Genomic DNA, 21,155 nt, shown 5'->3' on the forward strand with positions numbered 1-21,155 from the left:
TTGTTGGAGTCTATATTCACTTGTTGTTTGAAGATAGTGAAAAGCAGTTGGAAAATCCCGTTGGACAGGTCGTGGTTTTTCCTCCCTTGAGCAGGGAGGTTTCCACGTAAAAATCTTTGTTCTTATTCTGTACTTTAGTTTTTACTGCATTAAAGTGTGACAAGGACCTGGTCCTGTGGCGTGTGATGGACTCGTATAATTTATCACTAGGGCTGCATAAAACACATCGCACAAACATGGCTTAGAAACAATATTGGATACTTTATGCGCTTAGCAGCTGCCTAACTCACAGGGAACGTAACATCAGCAATTTGCAACGCCTCTTAAATTGGATTTGCCTTTGCTGTTTTATGTCCTGCCAAACAGGCTATAAAGCAAATGATACCCTATAAAACATATGGCTTAGAAACATTGGATACTTTAATTTTGACGGCTTAGAAGCTGCCTAACTCACAGGGAGCCAAACCTATATACATTCATGGGGGACCAAATCTTGAAGATGAATTGAATGAGTTAATAACTCATATGGTCATTCAACGGTAGATAATTTGCGATAGTTGAATGACCATATAAGTTAGTCACTCTGAATTAAATCAAAATGACTTTCTGATTTTCATTTCCATGATAGTTGCAAAGTTGATAATCTAACTCGGGGTGTGTGAGGTACATAGGAAAACATTTTTCCGAAGTCAAAATTTTTGAAGAATATTTTCTCTAGTAAAACAAGTTCGCTAAAAGTAAGGAAAAGGATTTCCTAGTGAAAGTAGGGAAAACAAGTTCCACAAGTGACATTCCACATTTATTATATCCAACCCACATTTAATGAAGAAATGACCATTCATATACAGTAACATGAATTTAATCAATTTTGAATTACTTGTTGCAACTCCGTAGCTTCTCCATTTGTTTTGACATAGCGAGTTGCTAGAGTTTGAAAGAACTTGTCTAGTTTGTGAAGGGCATAAATGTCCACCTATAAAAACATTTCGTCTTTCAATTTTTTAAATTAGAATGTAGCTAAAACCAAAGGATATAGTAAGAAACTCACTTATTTTCTTGTAAAACATATTCCTTCGTATCAAAAATACACACTGAAATATTTTATCAAAAAAATTGACTTACCAAATATGGAAAAATTGAAAAACATTTTATACAAAATATTTTCCTCCTTACGAAACTTACCCTTAGTCTTTGTTTTTATGACATGGTCCCTAATGGATTAATTATCTAAGCATTAGATGGAACAGCTTCTACTCAATCCCATGAAGTATAAAAATGATACGTTATAAGCCAAATATGCACAAGGACACAGCAGTAGTTTAATTTCCATGGAAATTCTTCATAGTTCCATTATGTCCATAACAGCCACCGTTGTCTCATTTCTCTTTCGTGGATTCATAGTTCATCTTCTGACCAGAAAACTACATGACAAAAGGAGAAACCATCCAATCGGTGGCACCATTTTCAATCAGCTCATCAACTTCCACATGTTGCACCATTACATGACTGATCTTGCTGGCAAGTACAAGACTTACAGATTATAATTAGCCCTTTCAGGAATGAGATTTATACTTGTGACCCTGCTAACGTTGAGTACATTCTCAAAACAAACTTTGACAACTATGGCAAGGTACATCATTTTCTTGAACTTCATTTTATGTTGTAATTTGATTGATTCTGAAAAGCCCCATTATAATTTTTGCCTTTGTTAGAGCGCGTTGGAGTTCCATATTTGTTGGAGAAAGAACTGGTGGTTTTCTTATATGGAATTGGAAAATTTTTCACTCATGAGCTAGTTTTTGGGATTGAGTTAGACCCAAGAATCATATCTTAACATGGTATTAGAGTCAGGTCCATCTTGTTTTAGGCTCCAATTAGGCTTGGGCATGAAGGGGTTGTTAGAGTAGGTTAGAATTCCATATTGGTTTGGGAATAGGTTAGTGGTCTACTTATATGGACTTGTGCAATACCCTCCTCATGAACTATCTTATTTCCAGCATCTGAATGAATCGCAGAATCTGTTAGTCTATCAATAAATTACCATGCCTTAACTCTCAAATAAGTTGCAGACGGCTACAAGATACTCCCAATAGATGTAACAGAATGATTTTCGGGTTGCCAACTTGAGTTTTTCGAATAATCTGCAGGGATGGCATAGTTACAGCATCCTAAAGGACCTGTTAGGGGATGGAATTTTCACAGTTGATGGTGATAAGTGGAGGGAGCAGAGGAAGTTGTCGAGTCACGAGTTCTCCACAAGGGTCTTGAGGGATTTTAGCAGTGTGGTTTTCAGAAAAAATGCAGCCAAGTTTGCCCATGTATTGTCTGAACTTGTCAAATCCAACAAGATAGTGGACATTCAAGTAAGTACTTGTCCATGAATTGACTTCATAGAAGGATTGCTTTTTTTACCAGACTAGTAGTCCTGGTTTTATCGATGTAGGATCTGTTCATGAAAGCAACTCTAGATTCCGTATTCAGGGTTGCCTTTGGAGTTGAGCTAGACAGCATGTGTGGTTCAAATGAACAAGGCAAAAACTTCATTGCTGCATTTGATGATGCAAGTGCAATGACACTTTGGAGATATGTTGATATCTTATGGAAGATTAAAAGATTTCTCAATATCGGATCAGAAGCCAAGTTAAAAGAAAATATAAAAAGTGTTGATGCATTTGTTTATAAACTAATCCATAGAAAAACTGAGCAGATGAGTACTCCAGAAGCTGATTTATCTGTAAGCGAATCGCCTTATATATATATAGCTATACTACTTTTATTAATGCAGATAGATTCTTAGACATTATAGTCTTTTGCCAGTTGCAGTGGAAGAAAGAAGACATTTTTTGCGTGATATAATATTGAACTTCATAATAGCAGGCAGAGATACAACAGCAACCGCCCTTTCTTGGTTCATATATGTACTTTGCAAGTACCCACATGTACAGGAGAAAGTAGCACAAGAGATTAAAAAAGCAACAAGTGAGAAAGAAAAAGCAACAGATATAGCGGATTTTGCTGCCAATGTGAGTGAAGATGCCCTTGAAAAGATGCAATATCTTCATGCAGCTTTGACAGAGACTCTAAGGCTTTATCCTGCAGTTCCGGTGGTAAAAAAGAACTTCTTTTATCATATAGCTAGATGTGGCCAAGTAGATGTATGTATGTTTTATGTTGTTATTTTTGTTTTCCTATTTCTGCAGGATCCAAAAATATGCTTTTCGGATGACATCTTACCAGATGGATTCAGTGTGAAGAAAGGGGACATGGTGTGTTACCTACCATATGCAATGGGAAGAATGAAATTTATATGGGGTGATGATGCAGAAGAGTATAAACCAGAGAGATGGCTTGATGGGGACAGTTTCTTCAGGCAAGAGAACCTCTTCAAATTTACAGCTTTCCAGGTTGGTCAAAGCTCATTATTAGCTTTAATTATCATTTGTTAAAGCCTTGAACGTGAGTCTATACTTAACTTGCCTAGTGCCTATATACTGTCGTCACATTAAGTAACTAAGCACAATATTCTTTTGTTAATAAAACAGGCAGGGCCGAGGATTTGCTTGGGGAAGGAGTTTGCTTATAGGCAAATGAAGATATTCTCTGCTGTTTTGTTAGGTTACTTTGTTTTCAAGTTGAATGATGACAAGAAGGCTATCAACTACAGGACAATGATTAATCTTCACATCGATGGGGGATTATATGTTCGTGTCTTTCATAGACATGAGGGCAATTAGAAAGAGTTTGCACTAATATGTATACTAATGTTGGTTATAACATCAATGGAATGGGTCATGTTACACATAATTTACATTTTCCTTGTTTTACCTTCCTCCCCTTATGTTTTCATACCATGTAAGTTTGTGATTTTCAGTTGAATAACCATTGCTCCTCCTTCTGTGACCTCTCCTGAGGAGAAAGTGTTAGTAGAATTATAGATTTCTTCTCTAGCTTCAATGACCAGAACAAAGATAGAAATTGCTTGAACCTCAACTTATCTCATCGCTGTTTACTGTTCACGAGTAATAACAGGCATATGAAAAGGTTCATTTAGAAGTAAAATTAAACTAACAGTATTTCTATGAAAAAGCTGGTGAGTGGAACTGTTAAGATTTGGAAAAAGGAATAAGTTTAGAACAAAAATTAACAATAAACATAGACTACTTCAAAGGAGGAGATAACAATGAAGACAAACGGATGCTAAGCTAAGTGACACTTAAGTGAATTAGTATCTAAAATATACCCCTTTTGCATTTGTAAAATGACATTAGCGCTTGCAAACTTCAAATAATATTTCTCTTTTGAATCGAAACATCTATTAAGATTCTCTATCTAAAAGGGAGGGTGCTAATGCTATTCAAATTTTGAGGTGTGAAGTACAATATTTCTCTTATTCCCTTTATTCAAATGCACATAACAAAATACAAATCTCTTAAACATTATTAGGGATACATGAAAACATAGACCTATAATTCTTCCATATTAATTATCAGAGGTCTAATTAAAAGACTAGAGCAGCCCTCTTATTTTGGAACATTCAATTGCTCCATCATACATTTCCTCTAATTGTCCATAGTACTTAAACTTAAATCCAGTGTCCAAGAGCTTTTTTACTGAAAGTCTGGGATATTTTAGGCCCTCCATTGAACTACAAAAGAGATTATCATTAATTAGTTTAATTTTTGTACTATATCATATTGTTGATCATTAATGATTTCAATTCAAGAACCAAAAAGAAAAGGACATTTTTGACTTACCCTTCTATAATTGGTATTTGATATTGCGGGTATTTGGCTGAAAGAAATTTGGAGAGTTGATATATTGTTGTTTCTCCAGAAGAACAAATATATCTTCCTTTTGCATTTGAATGCTCAAAAAGAAAGATATGTGCATTCACCACATCATCTACATGTACAAAAGGTATGTACTTTTGTTGTTCTAGCACACCTTTGCAATTTCCTGTAAAAATATAAGAAAAATCACAATAAATTATAACTCTAAATTTTTACAAGGGAATTCAAAATATTGGAACTTTTAACCTAAAACAATTTTTGAATTACTAATACCACTACGAGGGTATACAACAGTTAAAATATATATACGAAATTTTTTATTGTTACCCTATTTACAGAGTATGATTTCCAACAAATTAAAGGATTCTGCCTCCCTGGCTTCCCAAGTCCATCCGACTATTAGTGTATATAAGTCAAATCGATCAACAGAATTGTAAAATTTGTCGATAACTACTAAAGAGGAAAACACTACTTACCAAATATCAGGTCCAAAAAAAATCGAACAGTTGATGGACAATGAGGAGTTATGAAGGGTCCATGTACCCAAGGAGCAACTACAGAAACTAGTTCAAGTCCATTTTTTGCTGCAAATTCAATTGCTGCTTTCTCTGTTAATGTCTTGCACGTCGAATAACTTGGCATAAATGTCTTTGCAATTTTGATGAAATCAACGTCACTCCAAGAGTTTTCATCTAATATGTCTAAGCCTTTATCATTAAATATAACAGCAGCAGCACTAGAAGTATATACGACTCGCTTAACTGTCTTTGAATCAACACTCGCTTGTAAAATCGCCAATGTTGCCGTAATGACACTTTTTACCTTCGTTTCATCGACTTCTTCCTTTTCAAAATCCATGGGCTGAGCTAGATGGAAAACTCCCACACATCCTTCAATTGCTGCAGCAAAACTTTGTGGTTTGTTGATATCAGCATTGAAAATTTGAAGCCTCTCTGATGCACCTTCTAGGTTTGTCAAGTACTTAATATCTCTCTTCCTATCTGAAAAACGGTTTAAGAGATATTAACTCCATATAAAATTTAATGACGTTTCACAATTTGAGAGATAGATATTTGAATATTGAAGTTAATATATGGCTTAAGTCATCTATTGTCTATCCGCATATTTCACTGAATACCTCAACTAAGCTTTGTACCCCATAGGCGGATCTAGTTAATATATTAACCTGGATGAGATCGAATCGTCATGTTTACAGAATAACCATGTTGAAGAAGCCTCATAATGAGCCATGATCCAACAAATCCTGTTCCTCCTGTTACACATACTCTGCCCATTTCTTTGCTTTCCATCTCTTTTCCTCTCCTTTAAAATTTAAGTGAAACTGTTGGAGATAATAAGAGGCTGCATTCACCACTCTTGTAAACCAAGATAAGAAAGAGGAGAATGGACTCCTTACAGACAAGTTGGGCCAGCTATTTATAGGCCTCGTTTGATTTGATATTAGAATTGACAACTCACGAGTTTTACACAACTATAAGAAGTAAAAAGAATAATTGTATCTATGGTAAAGAATAAAATCATCCAGAATTAGAGAAAATACATTAATTATGTTTTACATTTCTTTTTCAGCAATTACATGTATAAATAGTGGTAGAAATCTGTACATTGATCATAAGAAAATACAGAAAAAATTTCCATACATTCTGTCCTATATTTCTACAGAAACTAATGATAAATGAACACCTTTTATACAATTGGACTTGTCTAAAATTTCTATACCATTTAATGAGAAAACCTACCAAAACTTAGTTAATTGCATTTTAAAAATAAAATTTAATGAAAAAAAAATGATTGTTCACGTATCTTGAAATATTATTATTACTTAGAAGTCACGTTATTCATATTATTTTTTTTGATGTGTAAGAAATTCAATTAAAATATATGAACAAATGATAATTGTAGATTTGATTTTCGAATTAGTTTAAGTGTGTTGGTTCAAAGGTACTATCAACTATGATTTATGGTTCAAGGAAAAGGCATAAATTCACCTTGAAGTTATCGCGAAAAGTCAGTTAAAACGCTTAAACTATTGGGACGATCTATTACACACCTATGCCACTCAAACTTGAATTTAATACCACCATCAAAGTTGACGTGGAAATAAAATTAAACACAAAATAAATATTGATAACATCAATATCCAAAATAAGACTATCAAATAACATGGAAATGAAGTTAATTTGTTATCTATGGGATGTATCATTGTTACCCATTCACATTTTCCTTCCCAAGTTTGAAGTTGGAGTAGGAAAAATTACATGATCTCTAAGCTTTAATTGTTGCTCTTTTTCAGCTTCCACCATCAAACATCCATGAGAATTACCCTTAAAATTGAATGTTCATAATATCCTTTAACAAATAAGTAAATTATTGATTCATGACCTTTAAATTTGAAGTTCTTTAACAGTAATACATGAGAACGTGAAAAGCAGAACAAATTGTAATTATTTGACAAAATACCCAAATTTCTCAAAAACTTGAAAAAAGTAGTATTTGAGTCAAATTCCATTATTTGAAAACTATTAAAAAATTTAAGTTAACTCAATTTTTATATTTTATTAAAACACCCACCATTTATAGTTTTCGATTGAATTTTAGTCCTAGTTCATTGTACAAAATTTATGTAGTTATATTTTTATACAATTTTTATCCGAGTTTTCTCTGCGAAGTCATTTTCAATTACAATTAGTAATAGTAGTTTTTCGTATACTAATCAATGGTATAGTCCTTTAGTTTTCTACCTCTTTCTCAGATTCATATTAGTTGTGCTCGCTGTTAAAACTTTTCACAAGACATGTTCATTATAAAATGATAATACAACTTATGAATATTTTTTTAATAGTTTTTAAAACTTATAAATATAAATCATATTTCCTTAAAAAGTCAAATATTTTGCCAGAAATTATAGCTAAAGTCATGATGAAACTTCACCCCAAATTAACTTGTCAAAAATATTTGAAAATCTATGATAGACACTGGCTAAAAGTAGGAACACTCTAAGTTAAAATTTAATTTACAAATTTAGCAATCAAAAATAAACTCTCTTAATAATTAATAAATAATTTATATTATATTATATTAAAATCATAAAGATTTTACCGTCCATAAAAACAAAAACTCACAATAGATCACAAATGTACTATTCTCTTTGTCAAATAATATTTGTTCATTATTAAATTTGCACACTTGTTAAGAAACTATAAATATAAGGATGATTTTACTATATCATCTCTTGAATATAATTAATACAATGTCTTGAAAAATGTAATAGAGAAATGACTATAATTAATGAGGTACTAAGTGTAAATTTATTCATTGATTTCATAAAGTGGACAAGTATTGTTGGACATTCCAAAATAATATAACGGACAACTATTATTGAACGGAGCGAATATTTGCTCAGTTTAACATACTTTCCATTTTCTAATAATAGAAAGGTACAATCCCTACGTTTGTGCAGCCCCCGCTAAATTCTTGCTTGCCCACTTCCTCAAGGCTCAAATAATAGCCAACGTGGGGTTGCTTCTTCCGGAAAGTAAGTTAGCGATAGGTAGGTGTGTGCAAAAATAGAATCGAAAAAATGGTTACTTCCTTTATTTTAATTTATGTGACATTTTTTGGATTTTGTGATTCAATTTAGTCTATCTTTGACAGTAAAGTTTTCATATATCTTTTAAATTGTTTGAATTGTTAATTATTGTGACTTATAAATTTTCTACATAGTTTACAAATATATAAATTCATTTCAAAAAATTTGAAGATTGCATGCGCAAATTTTCAGTCAAACTTAAACTGTTTGACTCTAGAAAAATGAAAAGTATCATATAAATTGGGACAAATGGGGTATTATTTAATGTTATTGGGTTATTGGGTGCATGGGTTTTTAATGATTTTATTAAAACAAATTATCGGGTTATTAATTTGATTTTGATTTGGGTTTTTAAATATTGGATTATTGAATAAAGTGATAACCCCTTAAGACTGTAATAATTTTTGTTGTTGCCCTTCATATATAAGTATTAAATATTAATATCAGTACTTTACTAGTTACTGTACCTTTGCCCTTAGCCTTCAATTCACATTATTATTTGTGTTGTACTTGTATAATTTTTTTCATGTTAGTTACTATTGTTACTATTTTTATGAGAACTATGTAAAGTTACAGTATTATCCTATCGCGTCAAATTATTGGAGAAATCATTTATTTGTTTTGTGAGAACTTTCTTATTGGTTAAATCGAAAATCGAACCGTTAAGAATCAAAAACCTGATTAACCAAAAGCCGATAAAAAATATCTTATCAGTTTAGTTGTTGATTTAGCATATTTAAAAATTGAAAACCGATAAACCAAACCAATAATAAATAAAATCGGACCTAATTGATGGTAGCACAAAACCAAAAAAATGAAAACATAAAATTCAACTATTTTAACCGACTAATTCCTTTTTATATTTCAAAGTCGTAGTCAGACGGCCTCTATAAATAGAACGACTGCCCGCCTCTGAATAATGTAACAATATTTAGTTCAAAACTGTTCTTTGGTATTATTATATAGTTTGAAAATATATCGATGGATTTAATATTGGCATCAAAAAGCAGATAAAAAAATTTCCTCTTCTTAGCCAAAAAAAACTTGCTGCTGGATTATTTCCTCTTCAGCCTCTTGCGTTTGTTTGTCAAGGTACGTATAACATATATGGTCTTGGACAATCTTCTCCGGTTAATTATTGCTATAACGTAATCATTTATATAATTCTCACACATGTGAATGCATTGTTGGACTGATATCATCAAAAGATCCAAAAGAAGAAGTTAGTCCCTCCATTCCATAATAATTGATCACTTTCCATTTTATATCGTGCTTAAGAAATCATAAATAAAATGATCAATTTGACTAATTTACTCTTTATCCATATTGATGAATATCAAGATAATTTAAGATGACATAGGACATACAAAATGTATAAGTACTCCAAAAAGGATGAGAGCAATAGTACAAAGGAGTAATTAAACATTTAATGAACTCTTTGGAAAGTTAAATTCTAGGAGCTTTAATATTGTTTAACCTTCCAAAAGAAATTATGGAAACATTAAGCATGATAATGATATTAATTATAGGGGTAAAATGAGAAAAAAAATAATTAATTTTATCTTGATTTAGTAAGTGATCAAGTAAGTTGGGACTAGTGGTGGCAAATGGGTGGGTTGGGTCAAATTTGGGCTGGTTGAAAATGGATCAACATAAAATGGATAATAATTCAGCCCGCCCATATTTGATATGGTAAAAATGGATTGGATAACAAATAGGTTGGGTAAAATACTAGTTTACACATATTTTCATGAGTAAATAGTACTCTACTTAAGAATTCAACATAGAGAAAATATTTTAGTCTTTTTTTAGATGAAAAATGTTGAAAATGTTTCATTTAGTTTTATTGTATCATAAAAGTAGAAAAATTATCCTATAACTTTCAATATAAAATAAATTTATGTAATAACAAGGGGAAAATATTTTTAATTTCAAAGTAAATGAATATTTGCATTTTAGGACTAAAAAATGCTTAATGCACTTTAAGCAATGTCAATTCTAATACATGATTTACTTATTTTACACTATTATTTATTATCCAATATAAAATTAAACAAATAAAAAAACATAATTATAATTAACAAAAGAAATGTACATTTAAAATATATATTTTTGGAGGGCTAAAGACTTTACATTTTTAATTATAGAGAAAAATAATTAGTTCTATAGAAGAACATAAAAAGGAAGATAATTTACAATATTTTTAGTGATATCATGAATTTTGAGTGAAAAAAAGTTAAAAGCTTAACTCATTTGGTTAATCCATATTTTACCTATATTTTTATGAGTTGAATATGGGTATCAATCCATATTTTATCCATGTACCCATTAAAATATGGATGAATTGGGCGGGTTACCAAAATATGGCCTCATTTTGCCAGCACTAGTTGGGACAAGTATTTTTAGAAAGGTGATCGATTCATATGGGACAGAGGGAGTATAAAATTACAAAAAAGGGATATTCTACTGGTTACCATGAAAGAAGCGTCATGGTGGTACAATGTTGGAGAGTCTAAACTCGAAATAATTTTCTTAGGAGAATATGATGATGAATACACACCTGGAGAATACTGTGGTTTCTTCTTAACTGGATTCACCTGTATTATAAATGGATTCTCTAATGAAATTATAGCTAAATCTTTTCACATGAACAAATGTCCGAGAAAAGGATATACACAAATCTGCCATTCTATTACTTTTGTATTGAATAAAAATATTATTTTTGATTAACTCGATCAACTCAGGGAATTTTTTTTTTAAAACAGATTTAAATGAATTCGTTAGTTTCATAAGCCAACTTCAATAATATATTTGACCTATACTAAAATGTTGACTTCTTTATAATGAGTTTAGTTTAGATAAAAGGTCATTTTTGGGCAAATAGAGGTACCACATTACTTTACTTATGACCATATTATATTATATATATAGATATAGATAGATTAACAATGTAAAAATGTGAAATGTGTCTCAATTATTAATGCTTATCAATCATAAAAATGTGAAATATGTCTCAAGGACACTAATTTAACAAGATGTAAACATGAACTAACCACCAAATTCATTTCATTTTTATTCTTAAGATGAAAAAGACATTCATATGACATACACATACTGGCACACAGCAGCATATAAGCTTGCGCGCATTCAGAAAAAAGCTAAAACAAAAGCTGCTTACATTTAGAGTCGTCACTAAGGGCTAAGCCCATTAGGCCAGCCTGACCTAACCCATGATTTAACAGAGCTGGGCTAGCTATGACAACTCTACTTACATATGTGGAATAACCGAAGTAGAATAGTGTAGATCTACTTCATCATCCATTTTATTTTCAAGCATGAAATTATTATACTTGTTAAACATAGGTATACATCTCAAATGTCTAACAAGTAACTATTACTTAAATAGTTGAAGGTGGGGCAATCACTGCACCCTTAGCAATCTTGGACTTGAAGTACTCAGTCAAATCCGGAGTCATATTTAGAGAGGCCTCTAAAACTGATGGAGATATTGCTTCCCAAATTGATTTTTTCCCACCTGATAATTCTCCATATACTTGCCTGCAAATATATATATACATTATATTTTAAGTGAACTATAGCATCAATTATCGTAAATAATAGGATTACTTACTTTGATGACGTTATGACGGAGAAGAACTCCATTCCTCCTTCATCAGCTTCTACAACAAATGGAAAGAATTTTGGAACAAAGAACAATCCACCTTCTTCCACTTTAGTATCCAACACAACCTTACATAAAGGTCCCACAATTTGAACACGTCCACTTCCTTTCGTAACATAACTCAATTGAACGGATAAATCCGCTGTAAAAATCGGACCAAATAAAGCACCACTTTCCAAAACTACGCGATTCACGCTTAATCCAACGTCTCCTAGCAATGGTAAATTCCTACAAGTTACCGCAGATAAAACTCCACCATTTTTTACCTCAACACAAGGTTTAGCACTATCCAAGTTAAAAACCAACTTGTGTTTCACTTTGTTGCATGGGTGTGGCATTTTTGTGCCTTCATTGATCTTAATTAAAAGATTAGTTCTACTTTGGTCTTTTATAAGTTTTTCAGATTCAGTTTTGGTCATGTGAAAAGATTTAGCTATGAATTCATTAGAGAATCCATTTAGAGTGCCGATGAATCCAGCTAAACAGAAACCGCAGTATTCTCCAGGTGTGTATTCGTCATCATATTCTCCTAAGAAAATTATTTTGAATTCAGAGTGGCCATCATTGTACCACCATGACACTGTTTTCAAGGTAAGTGGTAAGGCATCCCCTTTTTGTAATTTTATAACTTCTTCTTTTGAATCTTCCGGTGATATCAATCCAACAATGCATTCACCTGTAAAAATTATACTAATTAATAAGAAAGGATTGTCCAAGACAATATAATTAAGTGTGACTCCAATAACTACTATGTATGTCGAGATAATATCTCAGATAGTCATACGTACCTTCACAAACATAACCAATTTTTGAGGAAACAGAATAGTAAGGTTGAGAAAAACCATGAGGCTGCAGAAGTAATAATCCAGCAGAAAGTTTTTTTTGGCTAAGAAGAGGAAATTGGCTATTTGACCAACCGTAATATCCACCAACTCCTTCAACTTCCATCATTGTTTTATCTGCTTTTTTCGATGCCAATATTAAATCCATCGTCCCAAATTACACAAACTCCAACTATATTTTACCAATAAAACACTTTCAAGGTGAATATATATATATATATTGTTCAATGCTCATATATTCTTCAGAGGCTGACTCGTTCTATTTATAGAGACAACAGACCACTACTTTGAAATATAACAATTAATATTAGTCCGTTAAAAGATATTCTCTTTGTCCCTAATTACTTATCCACTTTTGAATTTATCATTTTACCCCTATTAATTATGAAGTAGATGAATTAAAACTTAAGATTTTCAAGCAGTTTTACCTTTTTCAAAGTAGTTAATTTAGAGTTTAATAGGTAAATTTTTTTTTTGTCTTTTCTTGATTTGTCAAAATGGACAAGTAATTAGGGATAACTAAAAAAGAAATGGACAAGTAATTAGGGATAGAGGAAGTACGTAGAATGTATCAAAATGCTCTTTAATTTTGTGATTTTAAACATGACAATGGAAAGTTAGAATTAAAGACTTGTCAAATTAAAAAAAAGAAAGACATAATACATAAATATGTCATTTAATTTTAGTTTCAACTGACATCTATACCATCCAATTTTGGATGTATTCAAATACACTTAAATTATATAAAGTCGAATAAATAGATACACATTCTACGTGGTAAATTAGAGTATAACGGTCTGTTTGGTAAATGTATTAATATAGATAGATCGATTATACATAATGAATTGAAATTAAAATTTTGTGATCATCTGATGTAAAGTTTAGGTTATTAGAGAAACAATGAATTGAAATCAAAATTTTGAACAACATTTTAGTGGCACTTTAATCCGCCTTTCACAAGAACAGAAGATTGATCTATTAGAGAATTCATTGACTACCATCTTGCATCACCTAAATCTATTAGAATTTTAATTGAGAAAAGGATTTGATATACTCTTAAACTTTGCGATTTAGAGCTGATGTATTCCTCATTAAAAAAGAGGCTCACATATATTTCTACTATTACACAAATAGTCCAAATATATCTTTTTCCGCTAACAAAAGTGAAATGTGATTTTGATTTTTTAAAAATAAAATTCATATAAGGGTATATTTGATCCTTATCACAAAATTCATGGGATATTTGATCATTCTTACACATGAGTATTTTTTTACTTTTTTTTATTCAACTACTAATTTGAGTTTTAAATAGAGCAACTTTAATTATCATCAGTAATTATAGTTTGCCTAATTACGGTTCATAGCTATAATTAAAGAGAGGAGAGAAGTGCCGGGATTAGGAAAAAGCGAGAAGAAATGTTAGCAAGATTTGAGAGATAGAGAGGAGATATGATATACGTACACATGCTATATTTAGAGAGAGGAGAAAGTCGATGGAGATTTGGGCGAAAGAAGAAAATACTAAATATAGGTTGTATTCGACGTATAAATAAATAAAATCTTATACATACAAGTTAAAACACTAGTATTCATCCATTTCATACGCTCTTGTACGCTCATTTAGTATGATTATCAAGTTGAGGGATTAATGCACTGAATGGCTATAATTAGTTAAAATAAACATAACAGATCATAAATCATGGCTAAAGTTAGGAATGTGGAAAATTTGTAGCTCATTGTAGGGTGGCCATAGCCCACATTGATATAATGAGCACATAATTTGATTTACGAGGAGTTTGACTTTGATTAATCTCACGTTTGGCTATTATTATTTGAGGGATTAATTTGATTTATAGAGGAGTTTGACTTTTTGTTAACTTATTTCCATACAGAAGCAAGATCAACCTCACGATTGGCAATTATTAGAGGGAATTGAGCCAACCTATAATATCACGTTCAAGAGGTTCAAAATCAATATTTAGTCATAAAAATTCTTTAAAATAGGAATTCGGTGAACCCCCTAACTACCTCTAGGTCTGCCCCTGTTTGTAGCCCAAACAGATAAGCTTTTAAACACTCTTCTGTTTAATTAATTTAAAAAGAATGTCTTTTTTTTTTGTCACTATTTAATTTGAACAAAATATTTTGATACGTTATGTGTATCTACCGGTAATAAACACACCATCAAATTGAAACGGGGAGTAAGTTATGTACATAACAGCCACCATTATCTCACTTATCTTATTTTGTGTGTTCATACTTCATTTTCTGACCAAAAAATTACATGGAAAAAAGAGATACCATCCAATTGGTGGCACCGTTTTCAATCTGCTTATCAACTTCCATAGAGTGCACCATTACATGACTGATCTTGCTGGCAAGTACAAGACTTACAGATTGAGTAGCCCTTTCAAGAATAGGATTTTTACTTCTGACCCTGCTAACGTTGAATACATTCTTAAAACAAACTTTGAAAACTACGGCAAGGTACACCATTTTGATCTTGACATCCCCAAATTATATGTTGTTATTTGATTGATTCTAAAAAGGCCCGTTATTTAGTAATATTTACATTTGTTGTTAGAATGGTTTAGAGTCCACTTTGGTTATGGAATGAACTGGTGATCTACTTATATGTATATGGGCAATACTCTCGTTGCAAGGTCAAGGTATATCAGTAAATTACGATGCCTCAACTCCTACATAAGTTGCAACCGGCTAGCTATATGGATGTCTCAATAGATGTAACAAAATGGTGTAACGATTTTCAGATTGCCAAACTTGAGTTTCCAAATTTTCTGCAGGGAGGGTATAATTACTACATCCTAAAGGACTTGTTAGGGGATGGAATTTTCACAGTTGATGGTGATAAGTGGCGGGAGCAGAGGAAGTTGTCAAGCCATGACTTCTCCACAAGGGTCTTGAGGGATTTTAGCAGTGTGGTATTCAGAAAAAATGCAGCAAAGTTTGCCCATATATTGACTGAAGCTGTCAAATCCAACAAGATAGTAGACATTCAAGTAAGTCCATGAATCGAGTCGACTTCACAGAATGGTACCTTGTTTATTCTTACCAGATGAATAATCCTAGTTTTATCAATGTAGGATCTATTCATGAAAGCATCTCTAGATTCTATATTCAGAGTTGCCTTTGGAGTTGAGCTAGACAGCATGTGTGGTTCAAATGAACAAGGCAAAAAATTTAGCGATGCATTTGATGATGCAAGTGCATTGATACTTCGGAGATATGTTGATATTTTATGGAAGATTAAAAGATCTCTCAATATCGGAACAGAAGCCAAGTTAAAGGAAAATATAACAACTGTTGATGTGTTTATTTATAAGTTGATCCAGAGAAAAACTGAGGAGATGAGTAAACCGGAAGCTGATTTATCTGTAAGCGAATCGCCTTATAGCTGCTACTTTTACTAATGCAGATAGATGCTTATATATAATAAAATGTTCTGCTAGTTGCAGTGGAAGAAAGAAGACATTTTGTCAAGGTTTCTGAAAATAACTGGTACAGATCCAAAGTATTTGCGTGATATAATATTAAACTTCATAATAGCAGGCAAAGATACAACAGCAACCACCCTTTCTTGGTTCATATATGTGCTTTGCAAGTACCCTCATGTACAGGAAAAAATAGCACAAGAGATTAAAGAATCAGTAACTCATGAGAAAGAAAATGCAACAGACGTTACGGATTTTGCTTCTAATGTGAGTGCAGATGCCCTTGAAAAGATGCAATATCTTCATGCAGCATTGACAGAGACTCTTAGGCTCTATCCTGCAGTTCCAGCGGTAATAAAGAACTTCTTTTATCATACAGCCGTGGCCAAATAGATGTATTCTTTAAGTTGTTACTTTTTGTTTTTCCTCTTAGTGCAGGATACAAAACTATGCTTTTCGGATGACACCTTACCAGATGGATTCAGTGTGAACAAAGGGGACACGGTGTCTTACTTACCATATGCAATGGGAAGAATGAAATTAATATGGGGTGATGATGCAGAAGAATATGAACCAGAGAGATGGCTTGATCGCAATGGTTTCTTCAGGCATGAGAACCCCTTCAAATTTACCGCTTTCCAGGTTGGTCAAAGCTGTTATTTATTGAAGCCTTGGACGCGATTCTGTATAATTAGCCTAGTGCCTATATACTATCACATATTCACATTAACTATCTAGCTAAGCACATTCTTTTATTGATAAAACAGGCAGGGCCGAGGATCTGCTTGGGGAAGGAGTTTGCTTATAGACAGATGAAGATATTCTCTGCTGTGTTGTTACATTACTTTGTTTTCAAGTTGAGTGATGACAAGAAGGCTATCAACTACAGGACAATGATTAATCTTCACATTGATGGGGGATTGCATGTTCGTGTCTTTCGTAGATAGGGCAATTAGAAAGAGTTTACACAAATATGTAATAAAGTATATTAGCATCGGTCCAGTTCTGGCCGAATGTTGTTTATGACATCAACATCCTATCAAATAACATTAACCTGGCATGGAGATAAGGTTTTCTATCTATGGGATGTATCATTGTTACACATTCACATTTTCCTTGTTACCCTTTCCCTGACCACACCTTAGGAGAGAAGATGCTAAATCTTCTATTGGTGCCACAAGTCATTGCTTTAGTTGCCTTATAGTTAAGTTAAACCTATATATATGCTTCTTTTTTTTTTATCAAAGCAACACCATTTACTGTTATTAGTTGGCTTGAAATAGTGTCCATTTTATCTTTTCCCCCAATAATCATGTAGACTCTTGTATCGAAAATAAAAAACTTAAGCATTAGAGGCTTTTCTCCCTCCAGCTTTCATTTTCTATTTGAGTTTAATTCTCTTTTCGTTTGTATTTATTAACATATGCAATACACATAACAGCATCACATGTTATTCTGGCTTTTGAACAATACAATTCTTAGAGAGGATTTGGAAGCAGATGATACCATATAAAACACTTCAAATTTATGCTGGCTTGACAGATAATTTGATAAACCAATGATTTTTTTTTTGTATCTCTCAAAAATCAAATGCCTAACCCTAAAATTTTCGAAGAAAACCAAGCCTATGTTACTGTGGACCAAATCTTGAAGATGAATTAAGTCAAAAAGGAAACTTTAATAATATGATTGTATTTCAAAGTTGATAATCTTAGTCTTTGGTTTTTATGAGATGGTCCCTAATGGAGCCATAAATTATCTAAGCATTAGATGGACCAGCATCTACTCCCATGACACATTAAATAATACATTATAAGCCAAACATGCACAAGGATACGTTAGTGCCTTAGTTATTTCCATGGATATTCTTCAGAGCTCCATCTCCATAACAGCCATAATTCTTTCACTTGTCTTTTGTGTGTTCATACTTCATCTTCTGACCAAAAAAGTACATGTAAAAAAAAGGTACCATCCCGTTGGCGGCACCATTTTCAATCATCTCATCAACTTCCACAGGTTGCACGATTACATGACTGATCTTGCTGGCAAGTACAAGACTTACAGATTGATTAGCCCTTTCAGGAATGATATTTTTACTTCTGATCCTGCTAACGTCGAATACATTCTCAAAACAAACTTTGAAAATTATGGCAAGGTACACCATTTTCTTGATATTCCAGATAATCTTTTTTAATGTTGGAATTTGATTGACTCTGAAAAGATGTAAACCAGAGAAACTTCTCAAATAATATTCATAATAATCGTGTCTAATGAAAAATAACAAATCCAAACCTATATATAAGGAAACCTATCCCAAATAGCATGACATTTCATTTTGAATACTCTGCAGGGAAGGTATAGTTACAACATCCTAAAGAACCTGTTCGGGGATGGGATTTTCACAGTTGATGGTGATAAGTGGCGGGAGCAGAGGAAGTTTTTGAGCCACGAGTTCTCCGCAAGGGTCTTGAGGGATTTTAGCAGTGTGGTATTCAGAAAAGATGCAGCAAAGTTAGCCCATATATTGTCTGAAGCTGTCAAATCCAGCAAGATAATAGACATTCAAGTAAGTCCACAAATCGACTTCACAGAATGGTGCCTTATTTATTCTTACCAGACGAATAATCCTAGTTTTATCGATGTAGGATCTGTTCATGAAAGCAACTCTAGATTCTATATTCAAAATTGCCTTCGGAGTTGAGCTAGACAGCATGTGTGGTTCAAATGATGAAGGCAAAAAATTTATCAATGCATTTGACGATGCGAGTGCATTGACACTTTGGAGATTTGTTGATATCTTATGGAAGATTAAAAGATTTCTCAATATTGGATCAGAAGCCAAGTTAAGAGACAATATAAAAACTATTGATGAGTTTGTTTATAAGCTGATCCACAGAAAAACTGAACAGATGAGTAAACCAGAAGCTGATTTATCTGTAGGTTAATAGTCTTATATCTACTACTTTTATTAATGCGGACAGATGCTAATTAGACATTATAATCTTTTTCCAGTTGCAATGGAAGAAAGAAGACATTTTGTCAAGGTTTCTTCAAATAGCTGAAACAGATCCAAAGTATTTGCGTGATATAATATTGAACTTCATAATAGCAGGCAAAGATACAACATCAACCACCCTTTCTTGGTTCATATATGTGCTATGCAAATATCCTCATGTACAGGAGAAAGTAGTACAGGAGATTAAAGAAGCAACAAATGAGAAACAAGATGCAACAGACATAATGGATTTTGCTGCCAATGTGAGTGAAGATGCCCTTGAAAAGATGCAATATCTTCATAGACTCTTAGGCTCTATCCTGCAGTTCCAATGGTAATAAAGAACTTCTTTTATCATACATCACCGGCCAATTAGATGCATGTTATAAAGTTATTGTTTTTGTTTTCCTTTTACTGCAGAATGGAAAACTATGCTTTTCCGATGACACCTTACCTGATGGATTCAGTGTGAACAAAGGGGACATAGTGGCGTACCAATCATATGCAATGGGAAGAATGAAATTTATATGGGGTGATGATGCAGAAGAATATAAACCAGAGAGATGGCTTAATGGGGATGGTTTCTTCAGGCCTGAGAACCCCTTCAAATTTACAGCTTTCCAGGTTGGTCAAAGCACGTTATTAGCTTTAATTATCATTTGTTAGAGCCTTGAACGCGAGGCAATACTTAATTTTTCTAGTGCCTGTATATTTTCTTATTATAACTAGCTAAGCCCATTCCTTTGTTGATAAAACAGGCAGGGCCAAGGATCTGCTTGGGGAAGGAGTTTGCCTATAGGCAAATGAAGATATTATCTGCTTTGTTGTTACGTTACTTCGTTTTCAGGTTGAGTGATGAAGAGAAGACTGTCAACTACAGAACAATGATTAATCTTCACATTGATGGGGGATTGCATGTTCGCGTCTTTCACAGATAGTGAAATTAGAAAAACTTTACAATAATATGTATATTGTATATTAGTATTACTCCAATTCTGCCTGAATGTTGTTTATGACATCAATAAACAAAATAAGCCTATTAAGTACCAAATAACATGGAAATAAAGTTTGCTGTCTATGGGATGTAGCATTGTTACACATTCACACTTACATTGTTTTACCTTCTTCCCGAAATGTATTCATGCCATGCCAGTTTGAGATGTTCAGTGGAATAACAAATGTGCCTAGACTTCAGGAGAAACTGGTAGTAGAATTTCAATCTTGGTTTCTAGCTTCATACGCAACCACGGATAGAAGTTGCATAAACATTTACTTACCTCATTGCTGTTTACTGTTTACGAGTAATCAACAGGCATTTGAAAAGCTTCACTTAGAAGTAAAACTAACAGAAGTTCTACACTACTTCAAAGGAGGGAATAACAATGAAGACAAGCATAAGTGACTTAGCATCTAAATCTGTATCGTTAGTTTGTTTCCTTCAATACAGATTCCCTGCTCTGAAACATTAGGTCCCATAAAGTTCGCAGATTCAATAAGAGAAGCAATTATAGCTCAAGAAAACAGTCAAATTGTGGATGTGAAAAATCTCACATTTGACTTAAAAAACAGCACCTGTTGGCTCTATTTGTCGATGTATACAATAGTTATTACATCTACAAGTCATTCTGCACTGTACAACTCACTCTTATGGAATGCAGATTGTCTGAATTTTGCTCCAGTGCCTGTAAAGAAACATTCTTCGTGCTAAGTAAAAAAATAACAAGCTCCTTGGACCCGTGCTCAGCACAGGCATATTCCCTGCGGTATTTTTTAAATATGGTGCA

General features: G+C 32.7%; 3 protein-coding genes and 1 pseudogene across 3 annotated transcripts; 2 read left to right on the forward strand and 2 right to left on the reverse strand.

Annotated features, from left to right (window-relative positions):
* Positions 1–1,326: 1,326 nt before the first annotated feature.
* On the forward strand, positions 1,327–20,371 carry LOC125849885 (cytochrome P450 704C1-like; annotated as a pseudogene).
* LOC125849903 (vestitone reductase-like) lies at positions 4,416–6,100 on the reverse strand. Its single transcript, XM_049529857.1, has 4 exons — positions 5,977–6,100; positions 5,267–5,791; positions 4,755–4,956; positions 4,416–4,645 (listed from the first exon to the last, which is right to left on the reverse strand). Exons 1-4 carry the CDS (start codon positions 6,098–6,100, stop codon positions 4,507–4,509), a joined length of 990 nt encoding a protein of 329 aa, XP_049385814.1. The 3' UTR covers positions 4,416–4,506.
* Positions 11,659–13,080, reverse strand: LOC125849910 (13S globulin seed storage protein 2-like). Its single transcript, XM_049529869.1, has 3 exons — positions 12,871–13,080; positions 12,032–12,758; positions 11,659–11,958 (listed from the first exon to the last, which is right to left on the reverse strand). Exons 1-3 carry the CDS (start codon positions 13,070–13,072, stop codon positions 11,799–11,801), a joined length of 1,089 nt encoding a protein of 362 aa, XP_049385826.1. The 5' UTR covers positions 13,073–13,080; the 3' UTR covers positions 11,659–11,798.
* On the forward strand, positions 15,133–17,412 carry LOC125849874 (cytochrome P450 704C1-like). Its single transcript, XM_049529839.1, has 6 exons — positions 15,133–15,411; positions 15,729–15,944; positions 16,029–16,319; positions 16,395–16,727; positions 16,815–17,018; positions 17,144–17,412. Exons 1-6 carry the CDS (start codon positions 15,133–15,135, stop codon positions 17,321–17,323), a joined length of 1,503 nt encoding a protein of 500 aa, XP_049385796.1. The 3' UTR covers positions 17,324–17,412.
* Positions 20,372–21,155: the final 784 nt, after the last annotated feature.

Source organism: Solanum stenotomum, chromosome 1 (genome assembly GCF_019186545.1).
Source record: "Solanum stenotomum isolate F172 chromosome 1, ASM1918654v1, whole genome shotgun sequence".
NCBI lineage: Eukaryota > Viridiplantae > Streptophyta > Magnoliopsida > Solanales > Solanaceae > Solanum > Solanum stenotomum.

What these genes read in the sequence shown, in the direction of transcription:
- LOC125849874 (XM_049529839.1), top strand. Translation starts at nt 15,133, where the DNA reads ATGTACATAACAGCCACCATTATCTCACTTATCTTATTTTGTGTGTTC. An exon ending in AACCGGAAGCTGATTTATCT is followed by an intron (nt 16,320 to 16,394) that starts GTAAGCGAATCG and finishes ATGTTCTGCTAG; the next exon opens with TTGCAGTGGAAGAAAGAAGA. An exon ending in TCTATCCTGCAGTTCCAGCG is followed by an intron (nt 16,728 to 16,814) that starts GTAATAAAGAAC and finishes CTCTTAGTGCAG; the next exon opens with GATACAAAACTATGCTTTTC.
- LOC125849910 (XM_049529869.1), bottom strand. Translation starts at nt 13,072, where the DNA reads ATGGATTTAATATTGGCATCGAAAAAAGCAGATAAAACAATGATGGAA. An exon ending in AATTGGTTATGTTTGTGAAG is followed by an intron (nt 12,759 to 12,870) that starts GTACGTATGACT and finishes TAATTTTTACAG; the next exon opens with GTGAATGCATTGTTGGATTG. An exon ending in TCCGTCATAACGTCATCAAA is followed by an intron (nt 11,959 to 12,031) that starts GTAAGTAATCCT and finishes ATATATTTGCAG; the next exon opens with GCAAGTATATGGAGAATTAT.
- LOC125849903 (XM_049529857.1), bottom strand. Translation starts at nt 6,100, where the DNA reads ATGGAAAGCAAAGAAATGGGCAGAGTATGTGTAACAGGAGGAACAGGA. An exon ending in TTTTTTGGACCTGATATTTG is followed by an intron (nt 4,957 to 5,266) that starts GTAAGTAGTGTT and finishes ATATTTTTACAG; the next exon opens with GAAATTGCAAAGGTGTGCTA. An exon ending in CAAATACCAATTATAGAAGG is followed by an intron (nt 4,646 to 4,754) that starts GTAAGTCAAAAA and finishes TCTCTTTTGTAG; the next exon opens with TTCAATGGAGGGCCTAAAAT.